The 19,774-nt window shown below is 36.0% G+C and overlaps 1 protein-coding gene across 4 annotated transcripts in view; it reads left to right on the forward strand.

Moving 5' to 3' along the window:
• LOC121959888 (ceramide transfer protein) overlaps positions 1–19,774 on the forward strand; it is a 69,307-nt gene that overhangs the window by 20,429 nt on the left and 29,104 nt on the right. For 2 of the 4 annotated variants that reach the window (XM_088071309.1, XM_088071310.1), the window contains 13 exons: positions 647–754; positions 905–1,043; positions 2,624–2,707; positions 3,732–3,889; positions 4,094–4,186; positions 4,694–4,780; positions 4,920–5,012; positions 5,189–5,260; positions 6,681–6,776; positions 7,398–7,530; positions 7,623–7,693; positions 7,801–7,929; positions 8,050–8,179. In XM_088071309.1, the coding sequence (XP_087927435.1) occupies positions 647–754; positions 905–1,043; positions 2,624–2,707; positions 3,732–3,889; positions 4,094–4,186; positions 4,694–4,780; positions 4,920–5,012; positions 5,189–5,260; positions 6,681–6,776; positions 7,398–7,530; positions 7,623–7,693; positions 7,801–7,929; positions 8,050–8,179 (1,393 nt within the window). The remainder of the gene's footprint in view (positions 1–646; positions 755–904; positions 1,044–2,623; positions 2,708–3,731; positions 3,890–4,093; positions 4,187–4,693; positions 4,781–4,919; positions 5,013–5,188; positions 5,261–6,680; positions 6,777–7,397; positions 7,531–7,622; positions 7,694–7,800; positions 7,930–8,049; positions 8,180–19,774) is intronic. The other 2 variants (XM_088071311.1, XM_088071312.1) reach the window with 1 other exon arrangement.

Below are 19,774 nucleotides of genomic sequence, written 5' to 3' on the forward strand. Positions count from 1 at the left end.
TTTCCATATTATTGTGGAAATACAGCTCTCATAGCAGCAGTTAGCCCTGCAGCAACAATGCTGCCTGTGTGAACACTGCAAGCGTGCAAGATGCTGCAGATTGCTGTCACGAGTTGCTCGCAGATGCAGCGTTTTCCAGACGTTTGCCTCGAGCTCTGCTGTGTAGCACAAAGCTGATGCGACACAACAGAAAAACATGAGCCACTGCCATCGGTGAATTCCAACTTATTTGCTGATAGTCTGATTGCAGTCAACAAGGCGAACATCGGCGATGTTCAGCCGATGAATGGGTGGATCCCTGTTAAGGTCAATGTAAGGGGCCATCCAGTGGCTGAGTGGATAAAGCAGGTGCTCCATGAATGAAGGCACTGCCTTTGCCACAACAGCCACAGGTTCAATTCCAGCTCACAGCCCTTTGCTGCATGTCATCCCCTCTCTCCTACCTTTACACTATTGATCTGTCCTATCTAATAAAAGCAAATATGCCAATGAAATAAAAACAATCAATTTAAGTGAAGGATCAGTAGTAGTTTGGCTTTTGTTTTTTGTCACTGCTTATTTCAGTTATAATGTATAAAGTTTGGCTACTCAGTGACGACGCATCTGTGTGTCTTTTTTGTCTCTGCACCTTTGGGTTTCTTCACAGGTTGATTCTGGATACGGCTCAGAGTCCAGTCTGCGGAGACATGGCTCCATGCTGTCTCTCACATCAGCCACCAGCGGCTTCTCTGCCACCTCCACGTCCTCCTTCAAGGTGAGCGCTCTGCTTCATGTTTACATTGGCTTCAGTTTTGTTTCTGCACACATAACACTTTTTCGGCTGTTTTTTAGGCACACGCACACACGCTGTTAATGTTGTCAGAACAGTTGAATTTTGAGCCTAACTGCTCTGTCGTCTCTTCAGAAGGGCCACAGCCTGAGAGAGAAGCTGGCAGAGATGGAGACCTTCAGAGATATCTTGTGCAGACAGGTGGACACGCTTCAGAAGTACTTCGATAGCTGCTCAGACGCCGTGTCCAAGGACGAGCTGCAGAGGGATAAAAGTAAGACCCACAGACACCATCGCTGTTGACCAGCTGCTGCTCTGGAGGGATCAGATTTGTGTGTTTTTAGAAGTGCAATTAAGAATTAAGAATTCACGATTGTTTTTGACTATAAAAAAAAGCTCTATCTAATAGCATTCTGGGTTAACCCTTTCAAACCTGGATTGTCATTAAAGAAAAACTTGGCAAGGAAAGTCCCAGAAATTGTGAAAAACAAACAAACAAACAAACAAAACAAAAAACAACAGTAGATTTGGAAAAATATTTTTTTAAAACCTGGATCGACATGACTTTTCTTGTGCTGCAAAATAATTTGATTTTTTTCAAAAACATGGTGAAAAAATCAAAAAGCAGCTTGGCAGGAAATGTCCCAGAAATTGAGGCAAAATCAGTTGATTGGGAAAATTGTTTTTGTTTTTTTTTTTTAATTTCCGATGAACCATTTTTGAAATTATCATAATATATTGAAATTATTTTTAAATTATTATAATTTTTTTTAGGTCATTACATTGTGTTTATTTTATTTATTTAGTTATTTATTTTAATTTTGTTTTTTTTATTTTTAATTTTCATGTAATCTTATTGTTCTTTTTATTGATTTCTTGCTCATCTTTGGGTCATTTCTTCCTTAGCTGCTTATTGCCTTTTTCTCATGTCTGAAAGAAATCAAGCCAGTTTGCCCAGGTTTTAAAGGGTTAACTTAGAGCTGAAATGATCAATTGCGTGATTAAAAATCAATTTAAAACCATCTTGGTAATAGCTTCAGTTATATAAAACTTGATTACAGGTGATTTGGCTTCTCTTCATGCCGTCGTCATCGATCTGATGAAAAAACAAACTACAAATGACTTGAATTGGATTTGAAGAAGAAAGTTTTACATCCAATCAAAGAAATAATCTTAACAAATAAATGTGTTGTGGTCTCAACCGGTCTCGATTAAAAATGCAGAGTCCGCTACGTGCGAGACTGAGACAAGACCAACACACCTGAATGCATAGACTCTTATTTATCTTTTACAAAATTTTGAATCCAAAATGATATTAAAAGAATTTCAGTAAAATTGTGGGAACCAAAAATGAGAACGGATTCAAAATACTCCCCCAGGACCCTGGCATGTCTAAAAGGATCTTTGTTTTGCCTATTCAGCGTATGGATTCTGAAAATATTTGGCGTTTAGAGAAAACTGTGTCTCGTCTGGAATGCGTCAGTGTGTGTGCCGTGACTCAGACGGCGGTTATTCTACGAGCCCCCTCAGCCTCACCCCATCTTGGCTGGCTGAACGTTTGCTGATGGCAGCCTGCGCCCGGCGCCTGTGGATGACCGCAGTGAATGAAGCCCTGCTTTTGTTCTCCTCACCTCCCTCTCTCCGCTCCTCTCGCTCTCTCCATTCTGAAGATGAAACCAGACCATTGTCATGTTGTCCAGCACAGCAGAGTTCTGTCAGTCTGATGGTGCGCAACTTGTGAATGGGCCACAAGGCGCCGCCCTGCCCGGAGCGCTGGACGACTCTCGGCAGGCTCCTGCGAGAAGACTTTTGAGTGTAACAGCTACCTGAAACTTTATTTATTTATTTTTTCAGTCGTGGAGGATGACGAGGACGATTTCCCCAACACCCGGACGGATGGAGAGTTTCTGCACAACAACAACGGCAGCAAAGAAAAATGTGAGTAATGCAGAAATATTCTTGAATTTAAGGCTAGAAGTTTGGAAAAACAGCGCTAGGTTTCTTATCTGAAATCACCACAACTTTTGCCAAAATAATTATGTTTATAAGAAAATATATTTTTATGCCTTTAAAATGGTTGTTTTTCTTGTGGAAAATATATACCATAAAACTTCAAATAAAAGCCTAATCCAAATAATATACCAGTCCCTTTTACCATACCGGTGTGGTGACATGTTTTGACAAGTAAAGGTCTGTCTTAACTCGAGGTTCGTCTCGTTGCCATGCAGTTAATCTTTATACTTGTTCTTCGGATGTATAAAACTAGATTATTGGCTAACCGCTGGAGTTAACGTTAGTTAACTGCTTAGATCGTTCATACAAAATGTATATATTTTAAACTTTAATCCATTTAAACATACTACTCACAATATCAGCTTGGTGATATTCTCACAATTCAATCATTCAGTTAAACTTTACTGAAACTGTCAACACCTAAAGAAACAGTATTTCCAGCTTAGTAAACAACAGAAATGCAAAAAAGAGATTAGTATACGTAGAAGACTGTTTTTTTAAAAAAAGGTTGGAAAAAATGTCCATAGAACTTTATTCATAATTATCATTATTAGATAAGTAAAGTTATTTTAAGATTTTGGGTCATTTCTTGCTTTTTTTTCTTTTTTTACATCTTTTTCTTGTGCTGAGGTAATTTCTTCTTTTGCTCATTACCTTCTTCCCACATTTTTTTTTTTTTTAGTAAAACAATAAATACCTTGATTTCATTTCCCATCTTCGCTGAGCAACAGTTTTGTGTGAAAGGAAATAAAAGCCCGTCCCAAATATAAGCCTGTTGAGTTCAGTGATTTAAGCAAATAATAGCCTGGAAGTTTTACGGTATACTCGACTGTGATGCGACACGAGAATAAAAGCAAATATTTGGTTAGAAATTGACCTAACGCTTCGTATAGATTTGGTGTTTGTTACACGGGCGTCTGTTTTAGTCCCACGCTCCTCTTCTGTGCAGTGTTCCAGTCCTTGAGTCCCAAAGGAATCAATGGCATAGACTTTAAGGGTGAGGCCATCACATTCAAGGCCACCACCGCCGGGATCTTGGCCACTCTGTCCCACTGTATCGACCTCATGGTGAAGAGAGAAGACAGCTGGCAGAAGAGACTGGACAAGGTGTGTAACATCGGCCGGGTGTCATCTGCTCGCTGTAAAGAGTCTGCGTTACATGATTTTTATTTGTCAGACAACAGAAGTGATTGTTTTTCTCTCCGCTCGAGTGAAGCAGCTGTTTGCACAAATAAAGATTGCAGGAGAGAAAGTTGCTGTAGGATACTCTTTTTGTGTTTTTTTCCACAATTGTTATTGTTGTGTTTGCAGGAGATGGAGAAACGGCGAAGAATAGAGGAAAGCTATAAGTCAGCCCTCAATGAGTTGAAGAAAAAGTCTCACTTTGGAGGTCCAGATTATGAGGTAGAGTAAAATTCACCCACAGCACCGCCTCCCAAATGAAGCATCGGTGACAAAGTCTGTTTGATTGCATTGTTTTGTCCTAAATGGGGATGCACAATTTATAAATATTGTCCAAGTCGCAAAATGCCGAAGTGCAACATCCAGATTGCAAGAGCTGAAATTTTTTGATGAAGGTAAAATGTGTCACAATCATCCAGAGGGGTCCTCAGAGTAACTGCCGGAGGGGCCCTTAATGATTGTTTGGTATTTTAATTACAGTTTTAATTAAGTTTTTTTCCCATAAAAATTAATGCTTTTCTTTTTTTAAAAAGAACAAACGCAGCAGATTTTCACCCATCCTCTAAGTGGTTCGAACAGAAACGCATTTTGAACAGATTCGGACAGAGAAAGTGCGATGCAACATGATGGTCGGGAGCTCGATTGCTCTTTGGACGCGGCGTGATGCAGCATGGATTTAGTGATGTGTAAGAACTTTTAAGTAACGTTCCCTCTTCGATTTGTCGACAGGAGGGTCCGAACAGCCTCATTAATGAGGACGAGTTTTTTGATGCAGTTGAAGCTGCTCTCGACAGACAGGACAAAATCGAAGAACAGGTAAGCAAAAAAAAACAAAAAAAACTAAAAACTGCTGTGATGTTTGATTAAAAAACATGTGGTACGTAATTAAAAACAGCTAATTAAAACATTTTTTCACATTTTTTTGTATTTAAATTCTGTGCTTGTTTGTGTCCAGTGTCACACTGAGAAGACGAGGATACAGAGATCCAGCCCCGTCCCCCCTGGAGACGTCTATTCCAGCTCCGGCACGCACAGATTTTCTGAAAAGGTAATCCAACCTTTTACTGACTTCCATCATTCCTCCTCTTCCTCCTCCATAACTTCCTAATTTTTCTCATTTCACACTTCTTTCATTTTTACTTCACACATCCTTTTGTGTAACTTTGTTTCTTCCTCTCCTCATTTTTTTCATCCATCACTCCTTGGCTCTCATCGTCCCTGTAGCCTCATAGTCAGTCCTCCTCTGCTCTGATAGTCAGCGCCCCTCCTCACGATGTCCACAGATTCAGCGCAGAGGTAACTCACTGTCCAGACTCGAGCAGTCCGTCACCCCTCCTCTGTGTTTCGCCCGTCTGCACTAAACATCACATGTGCATGACCGTAACCCGTCGCTGTGTAATACACACACTGCACCAGCAACAAGACTACAAGGTCTATTATGTAACAAGAGTTCAGATAATAATAATAATAGTAACACAGTTGATTAAAACAGAGACTTTTGAAAATATTTCCACATCTTTATTTATTTGTGGCAGCCTGCCACAATTAAAACATCTCCTGCCACTTATTAATTTTATGATTTTGAAATGCACCGTTCACAACGAGCGCTGTCGGATTTCTTCACGCTGTTAGGCCGCAGAACACAGACGGCACAGCAGAGCGTCGGGTGCAGTGAAAGTGAAACTTAACTCTTCATTGAGTCTGAACGTCAGCAGCAGCTGCTCCTCTCATCTATCAGTATGATCAGCTCTGAGCAGATCCACACATCTATTATTCACTCAGCGACCCAAACTCTTCGAAATGCTGCTGAAACTGCGATGAGTTTCACTCGCTCTGCACTCACAGACCCTCAAAAACACCCAAATGTAGAAAGAGGACACAGAATAATAAAAAAGGAACACGCACGCACAAAAGAAAACATTTCGGGGGTTGTGGTTTCGTCTAGTAGACAATCTGCTTCCTGTTTACACCGACACACACATACGCAGTGTCAGTGATTGGTCAGTGTTTTCAGGCGTATTCGTTAGGGCAGAGATTATTTCTGAAGTAGTGCTTACACGCTCAAGTTTATTGAATTTCAAATTCAAAACACAAAACCACCTCACAGATAACCCAAAAACTCAATTCCAAATCTTCACCATAGAATAGAAAAAAACAAAATGGTAAAATAGTAATAAAATAAAACAGGTAAACATTGACTAATACTAAAAGATCAAAGTAAAATGCAGTTTTTTGTTGCTGTTTGTTTTTGTTCGTATGTTTTGTTTTTTTCTCACTGTGTGTTGTTGTTGTTGTTGTTGTTGTTAGTGGTGATGGACTCCTATTGTTGCTGCTGCTGTTATGTTTCATGTATTGTGTCCCCTATCGTTATCCTTATCCCCATATCCTTTGTCGTATATTATTCATGTAGCTCATATATGCAGATTTTTGTTTTCAGAGGTTACTTGATTGTAGTTTTGGCTTAAAGTCAATATGATTTAACAAAGTTTTTCTGTTAATATAACATAAAACGCTGCTTCCTCAGATGTGCTCAGTATAGATTATACAGAAAGGTCGTCAGGTGCAGCTTCTGCGTCATTGTTTCAGTTGTCGTCTCTGTTTTTTCTCTCCGCACACACTGACTCCATTATGCCATGATGGTATATGAGGGCCTCTCCATGTTGTCATTACATAATCGATCTCACATGCTCTTTCTGTCCCCGGCCTTGTGTTACAGGTGGAGGAGATGGTGCAGAATCACATGACCTACTCCCTGCAGGATGTCGGTGGAGACGCCAACTGGCAGCTGGTTGTGGAAGAGGGAGAAATGAAGGTATGCGGAGGATTTTATCTGAAATATAACACAAGTTTCTGTAACTGTATATCACATGATAGAGCATAGAGCACTAGATTGTGAAATTTAAATTTAATTTGTTCTTAAAATAACAGCTATCTGAAATTTAGCACTGGACCACAATATTTTTCAGAAATCCCGATCAAAGCTTACTCAGTGCGTAGCTGCTCAGGAGTATAAGCAATAATCTCAACTTAGAAAGAGAAACCCTGAACTGCATTGGCCGTATTGATTTTCAGAGGAGAACAGAACGTTTTGAGCGTCTTCACAGCTCATATTTTGTCTTTACAATTCAGCCTCCATTACTCAGCTCTCAAGGAAAGGGGGGGCAAACACAGAAAACAAGGAAATTTATTATTTCCGGTATTCGGGTACAAATGTCCTTCCAGAGACATTTATTTGTATAATTCATCTTAAACCACATTGATGTTAATTAACACAAGACACAGAAAGCATGATATTAATAAACATGAATATTAATAATTAAATCGAAGGTATAATTGCCATTTATGACAGCTACAACATGTGCACACATACATACATAAAATGTGACTATAAAATTATATTACTTAATTTAGTTGTGTGTGTGCATGCTCGTAGGTGTACAGGAGAGAGGTGGAAGAAAATGGGATTGTTTTGGACCCGCTGAAGGCCACTCACTCAGTTAAAGGGGTGACTGGTCATGAGGTCTGCCACTACTTTTGGGACACTGCCTATCGCAACGACTGGGAGAGTAAGTCTTTTGAATCAGTGCTAGTGTACATATATTTTCAACAATATTTATAACTTTTTTTAAAATACTCCTATGTTCTCTGCCTCTTTCAGCCACCATTGAAAACTTCAATGTTGTGGAGACACTTTCGGACAATGCAGTAATTGTTTATCAAACGCACAAGGTAAGAGCAGCAAGACCATAAACAACATCGCAATACTTATTCGACAGTGGAGATTTGTTGTTGTTTATGATGTGTTGGATGTGAAATAAAGATAATCTTTGTTGCAGAGGGTGTGGCCTGCATCTCAGAGGGACGTGCTGTACCTGTCTGCCATGAGAAAGATCATTGCCAACAATGAGAATGACCCAGACACCTGGCTGGTCTGCAACTTCTCTGTGGATCACGACGATGCACAGGTGAGTTATTGAGTCCCTTCAGATCCAATTTAGATTTCAGACTCCATGAGAAGAATTAATGGAGATTCTAAATGACTCCAAATTCTGCTTCTCTTAATTCTCTGTCCTGACTTCCCACAGCCAAGCAACAGGTGTGTCCGTGCCAAAATCAACATTGGCATGATCTGTCAGACTCTGGTCAGCCCACCAGAGGGAGACAAAGAGATCAGCAGAGACAACATCCTGTGTAAAATCACCTACGTCGCCAATGGTGAGTATTTATGTCTTCATTTGGCTTCGGTTGACTTTTAAATTCAGACCTAAAAAGTGCTGAGTGTCTTCAAAAGTCCAAAATTGACGCACAAAATCGTAGTATAGTATAGTATGTCGCCGAAAATAGCATAAAAATGTATTTGTGTAGTGTATCATCCTAAAAAGCAAGAAAATTGCAAAAAAAACATACTATAGAAAGTAAAAAGATCATAAAAGGATCATAAAACTCTCAAAATGTCATATTTTAGCATGTCAAAAATATGGTAAAATATGATATGCATGTGAGAAAAAAAATCAAAAAATGCCAAATACATCATATTTTAGCATGTTTAAAAAAGGCCAAAAATTGCATGCTATAGTATGGCTGAAATCTCAAATTTTGACATTTGCAAAAAGTGGCTGGAAATGCCTTATTATAGCTCATAGAGACGCGAAATAGCATAGCATGTGGAAAAAAGAATCAAAAATGCCAAAAACGTCACATTTAAGCATGTCAAAAATATGGACGAAAATCGCATGCTATAGTATGGCGAAAATCTCAAATTCTGACATTTTCGAAAAGTGGCTGGAAATGCCTTATTATAGCAAATAGAGATGCGTAATAGCATAGCATGTGGTAAAAAGGATCACAAAATGCCAAAAACTCAATTTTTAGCATGTCAAAGAAATGGCCAAAAATCGCATGCTATAGTATGGCGAAAATCTCAAATTTTGACCTTTTTCAAAAAGTGGCTGGAAATGCTTCATAATAGCTCATAGAGACGTGTAATAGCATAGCATGTGGAAAAAAGGATCAAAAAACGTTAAGGAAGTAATTTTTTAGCATGTCAAAAAAATGGCCGAAAATCGCATGCTATAGTATGGCAAAAATGTCAAATTTTGACATTTTCAAAAAGTGGCTGGAAATGCTTTATAATAGCTCATAGAGACGCATAATAGCATAGCATGTGGAAAAAAGGATCAAAAAACGCCAAAAACGTCACATTTTAGCACGTCAAAAAAATGGACGAAAATCGCATGCTATAGTATGGCAAAAATCTCAAATTTTGACATTTTCAAAAAGTGGCTGGAAATGCTTTATAATAGCTCATATAGATGCGTAATAGCATAGCATGTGGAAAAAAGGATCAAACAACACTAAAAACATAATTTTTTAGCATGTCAAAAAAATGGACGAAAATCGCTTGCTATAGTATGGCAAAAATCTCAAATTTTGACATTTTCAAAAAGTGGCTGGAAATGCCGTATTATAACTCATAGAGACGTGTAATAGCACAGCATGTGGAATAAAGAATCAAAAAACGCTAAAAACGTCACATTTTAGCATGTCAAAAAAATGGACGAAAATCGCATGCTATAGTATGGCAAAAATCTCAAATTTTGACATTTTCAAAAAGTGGCTGGAAATGCTTTATAATAGCTGATAGAGTTGCATAATAGCATAGCATGTGGAAAAAAGGATCAAAAAACGCTAAAAACGTCACATTTTAGCATGTCAAAAAAATGGACGAAAATCGCATGCTATAGTATGGCAAAAATGTCAAATTTTGACATTTTCAAAAAGTGGCTGGAAATGCTTTATAATAGCACATATAGACGCGTAATAGCATAGCATGTGGAAAAAAGGATGAAAAAACGCTAAAAACGTCACATTTTAGCATGTCAAAAAAATGGCCGAAAATCGCATGCTATAGTATGGCAAAAATCTCAAATTTTGACATTTTCAAAAAGTGGCTGGAAATGCTTTATAATAGCTGATAGAGTTGCGTAATAGCATAGCATGTGGAAAAAAGGATCAAAAAACGCTAAAAACGTCACATTTTAGCATGTCAAAAAAATGGATGAAAATCGCATGCTATAGTATGGCAAAAATGTCAAATTTTGACATTTTCAAAAAGTGGCTGGAAATGCTTTATAATAGCTCATAGAGACGCATAATAGCATAGCATGTGGAAAAAAGGATGAAAAAACGCCAAAAACGTCACATTTTAGCATGTCAAAAAAATGGCCAAAAATCGCATGCTATAGTATGGCAAAAATGTCAAATTTTGACATTTTCAAAAAGTGGCTGGAAATGCTTTATAATAGCTAATAGAGTTGCGTAATAGCATAGCATGTGGACAAAAGGATCAAAAAACGCTAAAAAAAATCATTTTTTAGCATGTCAAAAAAATGGCCAAAAATCACATGCTATAGTATGGCAAAAATCTCAAATTTTGACATTTTCAAAAAGTGGCTGGAAATGCTTTATAATAGCTCATAGAGACGCATAATAGCATAGCATGTGGACAAAAGGATCAAAAAACGCTAAAAACGTCACATTTTAGCATGTCAAAAAAATGGACGAAAATCGCATGCTATAGTATGGCAAAAATCTCAAATTTTGACATTTTCAAAAAGTGGCTGGAAATGCTTTATAATAGCTCATAGAGACGCATAATAGCATAGCATGTGGAAAAATGGATCAAAAAACGCTAAAAACGTCACATTTTAGCATGTCAAAAAAATGGCCGAAAATCGCATGCTATAGTATGGCAAAAATCTCAAATTTTGACATTTTCAAAAAGTGGCTGGAAATGCTTTATAATAGCACATATAGACGCGTAATAGCATAGCATGTGGAAAAAAGGATCAAAAAACGCTAAAAACGTCACATTTTAGCACGTCAAAAAAATGGACGAAAATCGCATGCTATAGTATGGCAAAAATGTCAAATTTTGACATTTTCAAAAAGTGGCAGGAAATGCTTTATAATAGCTCATAGAGACGCATAATAGCATAGCATGTGGACAAAAGGATCAAAAAACGCCAAAAACGTCACATTTTAGCATGTCAAAAAAATGGACGAAAATCGCATGCTATAGTATGGCAAAAATCTCAAATTTTGACATTTTCAAAAAGTGGCTGGAAATGCTTTATAATAGCTGATAGAGTTGCGTAATAGCATAGCATGTGGAAAAATGGATCAAAAAACGCTAAAAACGTCACATTTTAGCATGTCAAAAAAATGGCCGAAAATCGCATGCTATAGTATGGCAAAAATGTCAAATTTTGACATTTTCAAAAAGTGGCTGGAAATGCTTTATAATAGCACATATAGACGCGTAATAGCATAGCATGTGGAAAAAAGGATCAAAAAACGCCAAAAACGTCACATTTTAGCATGTCAAAAAAATGGCTGAAAATCGCATGCTATAGTATGGCAAAAATGTCAAATTTTGACATTTTCAAAAAGTGGCTGGAAATGCTTTATAATAGCTAATAGAGTTGCGTAATAGCATAGCATGTGGACAAAAGGATCAAAAAACGCTAAAAAAAATCATTTTTTAGCATGTCAAAAAAATGGCCAAAAATCGCATGCTATAGTATGGCAAAAATCTCAAATTTTGACATTTTCAAAAAGTGGCTGGAAATGCTTTATAATAGCTCATAGAGACGCGTAATAGCATAGCATGTGGACAAAAGGATCAAAAAACGCTAAAAACGTCACATTTTAGCATGTCAAAAAAATGGACGAAAATCGCATGCTATAGTATGGCAAAAATCTCAAATTTTGACATTTTCAAAAAGTGGCTGGAAATGCTTTATAATAGCTCATAGAGACGCGTAATAGCATAGCATGTGGAATAAAGAATAAAAAAAATGCTAAAAACGTCACATTTTAGCGCGTCAAAAAATGGCCGAAAATCGCATGCTATAGTATGGCAAAAATGTCAAATTTTGACATTTTCAAAAAGTGGCTGGAAATGCTTCATAATAGTTGATAGAGACGCATAATAGCATAGCATGTGGAAAAAAGGATGAAAAAATGCCAAAAACGTCACATTTTAGCATGTCAAAAAAATGGACGAAAATCGCATGCTATAGTATGGCGAAAATCTCAAATTTTGACATTTTCAAAAAGTGGCTGGAAATGCTTTATAATAGCTGATAGGGTTGCGTAATAGCATAGCATGTGGAAAAAAGGATCAAAAAACGCTAAAAACGTCACATTTTAGCATGTCAAAAAAATGGCCAAAAATCGCATGCTATAGTATGGCAAAAATGTCAAATTTTGACATTTTCAAAAAGTGGCTGGAAATGCTTTATAATAGCTGATAGAGTTGCGTAATAGCATAGCATGTGGAAAAAAGGATCAAAAAACGCTAAAACCGTCACATTTTAGCATGTCAAAAAAATGGACGAAAATCGCATGCTATAGTATGGCAAAAATCTCAGATTTTGACATTTTCAAAAAGTGGCAGGAAATGCTTTATAATAGCTCATAGAGACGCATAATAGCATAGCATGTGGAAAAAAGGATGAAAAAACGCCAAAAACGTCACATTTTAGCATGTCAAAAAAATGGACGAAAATCGCATGCTATAGTATGGCAAAAATGTCAAATTTTGACATTTTCAAAAAGTGGCTGGAAATGCTTTATAATAGCTCATAGAGACGCATAATAGCATAGCATGTGGAAAAAAGGATGAAAAAACGCCAAAAACGTCACATTTTAGCATGTCAAAAAAATGGACGAAAATCGCATGCTATAGTATGGCAAAAATCTCAAATTTTGACATTTTCAAAAAGTGGCTGGAAATGCTTTATAATAGCTGATAGAGTTGCGTAATAGCATAGCATGTGGAAAAAAGGATCAAAAAACGCTAAAAACGTCACATTTTAGCATGTCAAAAAAATGGCCAAAAATCGCATGCTATAGTATGGCAAAAATGTCAAATTTTGACATTTTCAAAAAGTGGCTGGAAATGCTTTATAATAGCACATATAGACGCGTAATAGCATAGCATGTGGAAAAAGGATCAAAAACGCTAAAAACGTCACATTTTAGCATGTCAAAAAATGGCCAAAATCGCATGCTATAGTATGGCAAAATGTCAAATTTTGACATTTTCAAAAAGTGGCTGGAAATGCTTTATAATAGCACATATAGACGCCGTAATAGCATAGCATGTGGAAAAAAGGATCAAAAAACGCTAAAAACGTCACATTTTAGGACGTCAAAAAAATGGCCGAAAATCGCATGCTATAGTATGGCAAAAATGTCAAATTTTGACCTTTTCAAAAAGTGGCTGGAAATGCTTTATAATAGCTCATAGAGACGCATAATAGCATAGCATGTGGACAAAAGGATCAAAAAACGCTAAAAACGTCACATTTTAGCATGTCAAAAAAATGGACGAAAATCGCATGCTATAGTATGGCAAAAATGTCAAATTTTGACATTTTCAAAAAGTGGCTGGAAATGCTTTATAATAGCTCATAGAGACGCATAATAGCATAGCATGTGGAAAAAAGGATCAAAAAACGCTAAAAATGTCACATTTTAGCATGTCAAAAAAATGGACGAAAATCGCATGCTATAGTATGGCAAAAATCTCAAATTTTGACATTTTCAAAAGTGGCTGGAAATGCTTTATAATAGCACATATAGACGCGTAATAGCATAGCATGTGGAAAAAGGATCAAAAAACGCTAAAAACGTCACATTTTAGGACGTCAAAAAAATGGCCGAAAATCGCATTCTATAGTATGGCAAAAATCTCAAATTTTGACATTTTCAAAAAGTGGCTGGAAATGCTTTATAATAGTTGATAGAGACGCATAATAGCATAGCATGTGGAAAAAAGGATGAAAAAACGCCAAAAACGTCACATTTTAGCATGTCAAAAAAATGGCCAAAAATCGCATGCTATAGTATGGCGAAAATCTCAAATTTTGACATTTTAAAAAAGTGGCTGGAAATGCTTTATAATAGCTCATAGAGACACATAATAGCATAGCAAGTGGAAAAAGGTTCAAAAACGCTAAAAAGCGTCACATTTTAGCATGTCAAAAAAATGGACGAAAATCGCATGCTATAGTATGGCAAAAATCTCAAATTTTGACATTTTCAAAAAGTGGCTGGAAATGCTTTATAATAGCACATATAGACGCGTAATAGCATAGCATGTGGAAAAAAGGATCAAAAAACGCTAAAAGCGTCACATTTTAGCACGTCAAAAAATGGCCGAAAATCGCATGCTATAGTATGGCAAAAATGTCAAATTTTGACATTTTCAAAAAGTGGCTGGAAATGCTTTATAATAGCTCATAGAGACGCATAATAGCATAGCATGTGGACAAAAGGATCAAAAAACGCTAAAAACGTCACATTTTAGCATGTCAAAAAAATGGACGAAAATCGCATGCTATAGTATGGCAAAAATCTCAAATTTTGACATTTTCAAAAAGTGGCTGGAAATGCTTTATAATAGCTCATAGAGACGCATAATAGCATAGCATGTGGAAAAAAGGATGAAAAAATGCCAAAAACGTCACATTTTAGCATGTCAAAAAAATGGACGAAAATCGCATGCTATAGTATGGCAAAAATCTCAAATTTTGACATTTTCAAAAAGTGGCTGGAAATGCTTTATAATAGCTGATAGAGTTGCGTAATAGCATAGCATGTGGAAAAAAGGATCAAAAACGCCAAAACGTCACATTTTAGCATGTCAAAAAATGAATGAAAATCGCATGCTATAGTATGGCAAAAATCTCAAATTTTGACATTTTCAAAAAGTGGCTGGAAATGCTTTATAATAGCACATATAGACGCGTAATAGCATAGCATGTGGAAAAAAGGATGAAAAAACGCCAAAAACGTCACATTTTAGCATGTCAAAAAAATGGATGAAAATCGCATGCTATAGTATGGCAAAAATCTCAAATTTTGACATTTTCAAAAAGTGGCTGGAAATGCTTTATAATAGCTGATAGAGTTGCGTAATAGCATAGCATGTGGAAAAAAGGATCAAAAAACGCTAAAAACGTCACATTTTAGGACGTCAAAAAAATGGCCGAAAATCGCATTCTATAGTATGGCAAAAATCTCAAATTTTGACATTTTCAAAAAGTGGCTGGAAATGCTTTATAATAGTTGATAGAGACGCATAATAGCATAGCATGTGGAAAAAAGGATGAAAAAACGCCAAAAACGTCACATTTTAGCATGTCAAAAAAATGGCCAAAAATCGCATGCTATAGTATGGCGAAAATGTCAAATTTTGACATTTTAAAAAAGTGGCTGGAAATGCTTTATAATAGCTCATAGAGACACATAATAGCATAGCAAGTGGAAAAAAGGTTCAAAAAACGCTAAAAACGTCACATTTTAGCATGTCAAAAAAATGGACGAAAATCGCATGCTATAGTATGGCAAAAATCTCAAATTTTGACATTTTCAAAAAGTGGCTGGAAATGCTTTATAATAGCACATATAGACGCGTAATAGCATAGCATGTGGAAAAAAAGGATCAAAAACGCTAAAAACGTCACATTTTAGCACGTCAAAAAAATGGCCGAAAATCGCATGCTATAGTATGGCAAAAATGTCAAATTTTGACATTTTCAAAAAGTGGCTGGAAATGCTTTATAATAGCTCATAGAGACGCATAATAGCATAGCATGTGGACAAAAGGATCAAAAAACGCTAAAAACGTCACATTTTAGCATGTCAAAAAAATGGACGAAAATCGCATGCTATAGTATGGCAAAAATCTCAAATTTTGACATTTTCAAAAAGTGGCTGGAAATGCTTTATAATAGCTCATAGAGACGCATAATAGCATAGCATGTGGAAAAAAGGATGAAAAAACGCCAAAAACGTCACATTTTAGCATGTCAAAAAAATGGACGAAAATCGCATGCTATAGTATGGCAAAAATCTCAAATTTTGACATTTTCAAAAAGTGGCTGGAAATGCTTTATAATAGCTGATAGAGTTGCGTAATAGCATAGCATGTGGAAAAAAGGATCAAAAAACGCCAAAAACGTCACATTTTAGCATGTCAAAAAAATGGACGAAAATCGCATGCTATAGTATGGCAAAAATGTCAAATTTTGACATTTTCAAAAAGTGGCTGGAAATGCTTTATAATAGCACATATAGACACGTAATAGCATAGCATGTGGAAAAAGGATGAAAAACGCCAAAAGCGTCACATTTTAGCATGTCAAAAAATGGAATGAAAATCGCATGCTATAGTATGGCAAAATCTCAAATTTTGACATTTTCAAAAAGTGGCTGGAAATGCTTTATAATAGCTGATAGAGTTGCGTAATAGCATAGCATGTGGAAAAAAGGATCAAAAAACGCTAAAAACGTCACATTTTAGCATGTCAAAAAAATGGCTGAAAATCGCATGCTATAGTATGGCAAAAATGTCAAATTTTGACATTTTCAAAAAGTGGCTGGAAATGCTTTATAATAGCTCATAGAGACGCATAATAGCATAGCATGTGGAAAAAAGGATGAAAAAACGCCAAAAACGTCACATTTTAGCATGTCAAAAAAATGGCCAAAAATCGTATGCTATAGTATGGCGAAAATCTCAAATTTTGACATTTTAAAAAAGTGGCTGGAAATGCTTTATAATAGCTCATAGAGACACATAATAGCATAGCAAGTGGAAAAAAGGTTCAAAAAACGCTAAAAACGTCACATTTTAGCATGTCAAAAAAATGGACGAAAATCGCATGCTATAGTATGGCAAAAATCTCAAATTTTGACATTTTCAAAAAGTGGCTGGAAATGCTTTATAATAGCACATATAGACGCGTAATAGCATAGCATGTGGAAAAAAAGGATCAAAAAACGCTAAAAACGTCACATTTTAGCACGTCAAAAAAATGGACGAAAATCGCATGCTATAGTATGGCAAAAATGTCAAATTTTGACATTTTCAAAAAGTGGCTGGAAATGCTTTATAATAGCTCATAGAGACGCATAATAGCATAGCATGTGGAAAAAAGGATGAAAAAACGCCAAAAACGTCACATTTTAGCATGTCAAAAAAATGGACGAAAATCGCATGCTATAGTATGGCAAAAATCTCAAATTTTGACATTTTCAAAAAGTGGCTGGAAATGCTTTATAATAGCTGATAGAGTTGCGTAATAGCATAGCATGTGGAAAAAAGGATGAAAAAACGCCAAAAACGTCACATTTTAGCATGTCAAAAAAATGGACGAAAATCTCATGCTATAGTATGGCAAAAATCTCAAATTTTGACATTTTCAAAAAGTGGCTGGAAATGCTTTATAATAGCTGATAGAGTTGCGTAATAGCATAGCATGTGGAAAAAAGGATCAAAAAACGCTAAAAACGTCACATTTTAGGACGTCAAAAAAATGGCCGAAAATCGCATGCTATAGTATGGCAAAAATGTCAAATTTTGACATTTTCAAAAAGTGGCTGGAAATGCTTTATAATAGCTCATAGAGACGCATAATAGCATAGCATGTGGACAAAAGGATCAAAAAACGCTAAAAACGTCACATTTTAGCATGTCAAAAAAATGGACGAAAATCGCATGCTATAGTATGGCAAAAATCTCAAATTTTGACATTTTCAAAAAGTGGCTGGAAATGCTTTATAATAGCACATATAGACGCGTAATAGCATAGCATGTGGAAAAAAGGATCAAAAAACGCTAAAAACGTCACATTTTAGGACGTCAAAAAAATGGACGAAAATCGCATGCTATAGTATGGCAAAAATCTCAAATTTTGACATTTTCAAAAAGTGGCTGGAAATGCTTTATAATAGTTGATAGAGACGCATAATAGCATAGCATGTGGAAAAAAGGATGAAAAAACGCCAAAAACGTCACATTTTAGCATGTCAAAAAAATGGACGAAAATCGCATGCTATAGTATGGCAAAAATCTCAAATTTTGACATTTTCAAAAAGTGGCTGGAAATGCTTTATAATAGCTCATAGAGACGCGTAATAGCATAGCATGTGGAATAAAGAATAAAAAAAATGCTAAAAACGTCACATTTTAGCGCGTCAAAAAATGGCCGAAAATCGCATGCTATAGTATGGCAAAAATGTCAAATTTTGACATTTTCAAAAAGTGGCTGGAAATGCTTCATAATAGTTGATAGAGACGCATAATAGCATAGCATGTGGAAAAAAGGATGAAAAAATGCCAAAAACGTCACATTTTAGCATGTCAAAAAAATGGACGAAAATCGCATGCTATAGTATGGCGAAAATCTCAAATTTTGACATTTTCAAAAAGTGGCTGGAAATGCTTTATAATAGCTGATAGGGTTGCGTAATAGCATAGCATGTGGAAAAAAGGATCAAAAAACGCTAAAAACGTCACATTTTAGCATGTCAAAAAAATGGCCAAAAATCGCATGCTATAGTATGGCAAAAATGTCAAATTTTGACATTTTCAAAAAGTGGCTGGAAATGCTTTATAATAGCTGATAGAGTTGCGTAATAGCATAGCATGTGGAAAAAAGGATCAAAAAACGCTAAAAACGTCACATTTTAGCATGTCAAAAAAATGGACGAAAATCGCATGCTATAGTATGGCAAAAATCTCAGATTTTGACATTTTCAAAAAGTGGCAGGAAATGCTTTATAATAGCTCATAGAGACGCATAATAGCATAGCATGTGGAAAAAAGGATGAAAAAACGCCAAAAACGTCACATTTTAGCATGTCAAAAAATGGACTAAATCGCATGCTATAGTATGGCAAAAATGTCAAATTTTGACATTTTCAAAAAGTGGCTGGAAATGCTTTATAATAGCTCATAGAGACGCATAATAGCATAGCATGTGGAAAAAAGGATGAAAAACGCTAAAAACGCCACATTTTAGCATGTCAAAAAATGGACGAAAATCGCATGCTATAGTATGGCAAAAATCTCAAATTTTGACATTTTCAAAAGTGGCTGGAAATGCTTTATAATAGCTGATAGAGTTGCGTAATAGCATAGCATGTGGAAAAAGGATCAAAAAACGCTAAAAACGTCACATTTTAGCATGTCAAAAAAATGGCCAAAAATCGCATGCTATAGTATGGCAAAAATGTCAAATTTTGACATTTTCAAAAAGTGGCTGGAAATGCTTTATAATAGCACATATAGACGCGTAATAGCATAGCATGTGGAAAAAAGGATCAAAAAACGCTAAAAACGTCACATTTTAGCATGTCAAAAAAATGGCCAAAAATCGCATGCTATAGTATGGCAAAAATGTCAAATTTTGACATTTTCAAAAAGTGGCTGGAAATGCTTTATAATAGCACATATAGACGCGTAATAGCATAGCATGTGGAAAAAGGATCAAAACGCTAAAAAGCGTCACATTTTAGGACGTCAAAAAATGGCCGAAAATCGCATGCTATAGTATGGCAAAAATGTCAAATTTTGACATTTTCAAAAGTGGCTGGAAATGCTTTATAATAGCTCATAGAGACGCATAATAGCATAGCATGTGGACAAAAGGATCAAAAACGCTAAAAACGTCACATTTTAGCATGTCAAAAAATGGACGAAAATCGCATGCTATAGTATGGCAAAATGTCAAATTTTGACATTTTCAAAAAGTGGCTGGAAATGCTTTATAATAGCTCATAGAGACGCATAATAGCATAGCATGTGGAAAAAAGGATCAAAAAACGCTAAAAATGTCACATTTTAGCATGTCAAAAAAATGGACGAAAATCGCATGCTATAGTATGGCAAAAATCTCAAATTTTGACATTTTCAAAAAGTGGCTGGAAATGCTTTATAATAGCACATATAGA

This window comes from Plectropomus leopardus, chromosome 20 (assembly GCF_026936395.1).
Source record: "Plectropomus leopardus strain MGB_pleo_1.0 chromosome 20, ASM2693639v1, whole genome shotgun sequence".
Lineage (NCBI taxonomy): Eukaryota > Metazoa > Chordata > Actinopteri > Perciformes > Serranidae > Plectropomus > Plectropomus leopardus.